Source organism: Mizuhopecten yessoensis, unplaced genomic scaffold, assembly GCF_002113885.1.
Source record: "Mizuhopecten yessoensis strain PY_sf001 unplaced genomic scaffold, ASM211388v2 scaffold8423, whole genome shotgun sequence".
NCBI classification, from domain to species: domain Eukaryota; kingdom Metazoa; phylum Mollusca; class Bivalvia; order Pectinida; family Pectinidae; genus Mizuhopecten; species Mizuhopecten yessoensis.
In genome coordinates, this window is record NW_018407540.1 from 15,493 (window position 1) to 22,004 (window position 6,512).

Genomic DNA, 6,512 nt, shown 5'->3' on the forward strand with positions numbered 1-6,512 from the left:
CTCATGGCTGATACATACATGTATGTATCCCAGGGCTTACACATGTCTCTCATGGCTGAAACATACATGTATGTCTCTCAGGGCTAACACATGTCTCTCAGGTCTTATACTTGACTCTCATGGCAAATATTTCTCTCTGGGATTACATATTGTTTTCGTGGATTATATAATCCGTTAGGATAACATATTTCTCTCAGGGCTTACACGTGTCTTCCATGGCATACATATGTTTCGTTTCTCTTGGCAATCATATGTCTCTGGTGGCTTTTATAAGTCTCCCTGGGCTTACTTATGTCTTGCAGGGCTAACACATGTCTCCCAGGGATTACATTTGTCTCAAAGGGCTTTCATATGACTTCCAGGGCTTATATACATGTGTCTCCAAGAAATTTTGTATGTCTCCCATGGCTTACATATGTCTATCATGGCTTGCATATGTTTCTAATGGAAAGCATATATCTCCAATGGATAACATATGTCTCTTAGGGCTTTTATAAGTCTCACAGGGCTTACATTTGTCTCTTAAGAATAACATTTGTCTCCAAAGACTTTCGTATGTCTCTCGTGTCTTTCCGATGTCTCCAAGGGCAAACATATGTGCCCAAGGGCTTACATATGTCTTCCATGGCTAACACATATTTTCTAGGGTTGACATAAGTCTCCAAAGGCAAACAAATATTTCTCATTGTTAACATCCGTCATCCAGGGCTTACATATGTGTATCAGGGCAAACATATGTCTCCAAGAGATAACATATGTCTCGCAGGGCTTTTATAAGTCTCACAGGGCTTATTTATGCCTTCCAGAGCTTAAATGTGTCTCTCAGGGAAAACCTATGTCTTCAATGGATTACATGTTTCTTTTGGCAAACATGTCTCAAAGGGCTTACACATGTCTCCGTAGAGATAACATATGTCTCTCAGGACTTATAAACATGTACCTTATTCAGGACCTGCGTATGACTCTTAGGGTTTACATTTGCAACGCAGAGCAAACATATGTCTCTTATGGTTGACGTATGTCTACCAGGACAAACTTATGTCTATAATGGCTGACATATGTTTCCAGGGGCCTACATATGTTTATCGGGGCAAACATATGTCTCTAAAGGTTTACATCTGTCTCCCAGTGCGAAAATTTGTTTCTCAGGGTTTACCTGTTTCCGAATGCAAACATATGTCTCTCAGTTAAAAAGTATATTGGATCCAAATGACTTTCATTTGATATCTGGGTAATAAAACTCGTATCAAGTTGTTTGGTTTGCGTAGCAAAAATGTACACATATAGACTAAATGCATAAATGTTGTTATCAATGAAAAAAAAATCATTGCTAAGAATGTAAGCATATATTTTCTGATCATATCAAGTTTTCAAGATCTTCATTTTAACTACATAAATATGATCGTCATTAGGGTGTCAAAAAAGAAAGTGTAAAATGACCAAATATTTGTACAACACGGATATATTCATTAAATAAAACAATAGTCATGTAAAATAATCGTGTATATAAAGATACAAACCAAAACAATTGTTATTGTTAACATAGCCATTGTTACAAGCTTGAATTGTTATTTTTATCTCTTGATTGATCTTGAATTTACAAATGCTGGATTTGAAGACGATTTTCGGGTGCTTTTCTAAACTTCTATTCACAAGGCCATTCTTTCCATGTTAGCAGTTAGAATATGAAAGGGAAAGAGCTGCTGTACGATGCATTTGACAATATCATGACGTTATAATATACCGCATATTGTCATCTCAAGTTCACCACTAATCTTTCTTTTGTAAGGTATTTAACGAGACAACCAACGAATGGGAGGTCAAAGGATTTATCTTGCCTTCACTCTTTACATATGTATACCCTTCGCTATATGTTCACCACGTAACTTATGACTATCATTCAACTCAATGCTGGCTCCACGGCAACTCCGTAGTGAAGCAATCATTGCGCAGTACAAAAGTCTTTTAGAAAATTAATTAAGATCTTTGTTTTTACTTGAAAGGCAATCGTGGTGCTTCATTTTTTACAAATTCATATACAAACCTCAATCTTATAGCAGGAATTTCTCAATTCACTTGGTCAACTACCGAACGGAGGTAATGATGCGGAGTCAGTAGAGTTGATATACGTGTATTTCTGTCTGATATGATAGGTTGGTGACTACGAATTTGTCCCCACACACCGATATAGCCCTGGGTTTGTTGATACCATCCTTTGACGTCAGAAGTTCTCTGATTTTGGTCCCGTTAGCGGAGACCTGTACCACGTTGTTGGAATCTTGACCACAGACGTACACATTCCCCTCACGGTCTACGTCTACTCCCTTCGCGTTCCGGACTACCCTCTCATCTATACCATATATTTGTAGACCATTTGGTAGTCTGGTAACCACAGTATTAACCACTGAAGATGTTTGCAGACAGGCAAATGTGGTATTCTTCTTCGGATTAGAAGCAAGATGCCAGCACGGTGAGGACAATGTATGATTTTGCACTACCTTACCGTCCATTGTCACGCTATGAATGCCTTCATTTGTGCTCACCATGAAATGTCCATCCATGAACGCCAAACCTTGACATTCGATGTACGTTGACACTTTTATCACGGTCGATAGGGTCAGCTTGGAAGGCTGTACTTTCACGACATGTATACCGGCAGTAGTAGCAACTGCCATTGTGTCATCATCCACCAAGCAAACATCATGTGGGTATCCATTGGTATTTAACTCGTCCAAATACTGTCCTTTGATAGAAAATAATCTTAGTTTCTGTTTTGTATATTCACTTACAATGATGTTTCCAGTCGGCATTAATAAAAGTCCGTGCGCTGCACACACATATGTATCTGACGGAATGTTAATCATGAATGCTCCTAATTTTTTGGCGCGACTATCAGATAGCGAGTCGACATTTTGTATTAACCCAATACCGTCAGGTATGATAAATGGTTGCTCCTTCGCGAGAATGATACCCAACGGCAAAGTAGTGCTGGGGTTTATTGTAAACAGGTTGGTGTTCAGGTCGTGGTTTATAGATACTGACTTCAATGGATTAACGATATTGTCAATAAGGTCATTACAGACCCCGATCTCTGTCTGACCTCTATGGAACAGTTGTATCATTCCGAAGTGGTCTTCCATCCGCAAGGCCGTCTGTGATGCTTCTTTTGTGTTCTGAATAGCGACCCTCAGTCGGCTACACTTCTGCTTGGATAAATCAACCTTGGCTTTCTCAGCTTTGCATTTTGAAATCATTTCTTGAGTTATCTCCTCCTGTTTCTTATCGAGATATGTGTTGATTCTCTGTCGGTGATCTGAAATACTGCTTAAACCAGCATTCTGACATCGCTGCAAAGATTTTACCTGTTGGTCAAAAGCGTTTACCATTAACTTCATGCAGTTGGCTGCTTTGTTGAGAGACTTATCCATGTCATCAAGCCTTAAGTTATTCTTCTTCGTTTCACAATACTCCTTGATTGTCGTTACATCGTCACATCGTTGATGATCTGTGATGATACATTTCTTGCATCCGATTAACTTATGATTTTCACAATGATGGTCCATCATCAAGTTGTGTTTCGAACATGTTATTGGCGATTGTTTTTCCCATGTCACGTCATGATTTGCCTCATTGAGAGTTACAATGGCACATACTTCGTGGACTATATCATGGAAATTAATCTTACAATTATCGCAAAACAATGTGTCATATCCTCTGCACAGAAACTTAGCTGGTGTTTCCTTATTTTTTGTCTTCTTGCAAGGGCCACAATAAAGTGGCGTACCTGCCATTTCTTTGTGGTTCTTAAAATACTGAATCAAACTGTTGGCAGGAAAATGTTGTGCCCACGTGTCTATACTCTCAGGGTGATTGACAGGCGATGTGATCTTCCTGCATACAGGACAGGGGAATGCTGTCATGGCGGCCATATCACCAGACAGGTCTGCGAAGATGTAGGTACTAAGACATTCCTCACAGAAGGAATGTAAACATGGGAGAGACTTTGGACTTCGCATCTGCTCCAGACAGATAGGACATTCGAGAAGTTGACCGGTCAAGACAGTGTTTTCTTTGTTCAGTTGGTCTGCCGGTAGAGGCCCACCTGCCGCCATCCCTGCAGGGATCTCTCTGTATTCGTCTGAAATTTAAGAAAGATAATTAATATAATGTATTGAAATGCAAAAAGTATAATTGGCCTGTATAACTCACTTGTTATCTATATCGCATGTCAGATGTTCATAGAAGGCAGAGTAAATATATACCTAAATACGCTAAATAGCATTACATATTATGGATCTTCGTTGGAATATTCAATTTCTCTACAATTTACAAATCATCGTTGTAAGATTTTAGCCAATGGAAATAATATGACCCCCGTGTAGTTATAGGTCATTCGATTATATTCCACACACTTCACATCAGTTTCGTAATTTTCTAAACGTAGGTCATTTGATGTCTCGGATGAAATTGGTTCAGCAAAAGTGTTCCCTCGACTAACATCGACCCATTATGTTGGTAACCTACAAAATGGGTCTATGTCAGTCGACGGAACAAACTTAATAACCTTTATCTGAGCATTCTTTATGCCAATTATCAATCCTCCCTTTAGCATGTTGATTGAACAGAAATCGATTGACAGATAACACATATCGCCTTTGTGACTTTGAAATCAGGCCAAAGTTATTTATTTGATGAAACTCAGCCCTTTCTAATACTTCTTTATTACTCAGAGGAGGTCTTCTTACATGTACCTTTTACAAATTTTATCCTTTTGACCTTAAAATTGAGGTTATGTACTTTAACATTGTAGACTTGTATACAACGATTTTATCTGCCAAAAATTACCCTATCTCTTGGTTATTCACAATAAGTCGTTAAATATTTTAAAAATGGTTTAAATAAATTTAACCCCTGTAGCTTTTGAAGGCAGCTCCAGGTTATTGGTTTTATAAAATGTTAAAAGCTCATTATCCTAGATTGATAAGGGGAAAATATCATCACCCTATGCATCTTAGTTGTTACGGAGGATTTATGTATAAAGGTGTAAGCAAAATCTAATTGCATCCACCTTGAAATTTGGGTAATGCACCTTTTTTCGAACAAACTTGCCGTTTGTTTCAGTATAATATAGACTTAATATTATAACCATTGGCATCATGGCAGAAGAATATGTTCAATTGTTTTAACAAATTAGACCCTTAGAGCAATAACAATTTTGCCATTCATTCTTCTTTATTTAGGATTTTTACATCTGCAATGAAAATGTAATTCATAAAATTCAAATTTTGTAATTCAAGGAGACACGGTAGTCTAGCGGTACGACGCCGGGCTCGTGACCGAATGATTGCTAGTTCGAGTCACGGCACGGCACTGTGTTGTATCTTTGAGCAAGAAATGTTAATCCTCTTGTTCCAGTCTACTCAGCTGTAAATGGGTATTGTACGTGATTATGCAGTGCTGGAATTGTTTAATGCTAGCTGTGAGCATCGAAATGGCAACACTGGCTGTATGCTCCCCAGGGAGATATTGGCTGGTTGCAAAGGCCCTATTACCACGGATAATACTTTGTGAACCGCTTATTATTATTACTATTCAAACAACAGGCCCAGGTTCTAATGAATTGACAAGACCGCGGCAATCGTTAACAATTATACGTGTATACATACACTATCCCAATGAAATCACGTCCAGCGTGTTACCAACTAGTGGGTAACCAAAAATGTTTACCAACTCCTAGCAGGTTTATAGCCAATGAGTCGGAAGCGAGGAAACATACTGGTTAAGGGGCAAATCAAATTACTGCGCATTGTAATACGTGATATTAATATAGGATCATATCTATTGTTATTATTATAATTATTTTAATTTACAAAGTGAATTTACGCAACGCGAAATACACTACATAATGATTGTAACACGTAACATTATAGCTTCTGGTTAGATTATGATAAATATATTACCATTATTGATATGTGATTTATATCAAGAAACAGTCTACATGTTTTTGTAGATTATTTATTTTAAAACCGCTTTTTAAAGATGAAAACAAATCATCTGTATTTCATTAACCTTTTATTAATAGAACAATATTTTAACATTTCAAGCATTATCTAAGGGTTGTCTTCCTATTTCGAAATAGTTGTTTCTCACTCACTTCTGTTACGTCCAAAGAGCAAACTTGTTAATGAAATGTAACCTTTTAGTTTATAACTTTATAAACCATTTCATATATACTTGAAATTTCTTATTTGGATTTAATTGTGTAGAATGGTGCAGATTCACAAGGGCGATAATGATTAATCTAGCACTTATTTGATCAAATTGCAATACAAATGCTTTCATCAAGTTAAGGTTTATTATTCCCCATAACATTTCTGTAGCGTTCTCTCTTACATGTCATACTACAAAAGCCGTTTAGTTTGTGAACCGTTGTGCAGTGTTCAGTTGGTCACATTGATTCATGTAATTTCCATGGGTTAGTATACTTTCGCTTTCGAAAGGCACTCTCCAGA

General features: G+C 37.5%; 1 protein-coding gene across 1 annotated transcript; it reads right to left on the reverse strand.

Annotated features, from left to right (window-relative positions):
• Positions 1 to 2,111: 2,111 nt before the first annotated feature.
• LOC110455931 lies at positions 2,112 to 4,016 on the reverse strand. The gene has a single exon (XM_021506394.1). The coding sequence runs from the start codon at positions 4,014 to 4,016 to the stop codon at positions 2,112 to 2,114; it is 1,905 nt and encodes a 634-aa protein (XP_021362069.1).
• Between the last annotated feature and the right edge of the window lie 2,496 nt (positions 4,017 to 6,512).

What these genes read in the sequence shown, in the direction of transcription:
- LOC110455931 (XM_021506394.1), bottom strand. Translation starts at nt 4,016, where the DNA reads ATGCGAAGTCCAAAGTCTCTCCCATGTTTACATTCCTTCTGTGAGGAA.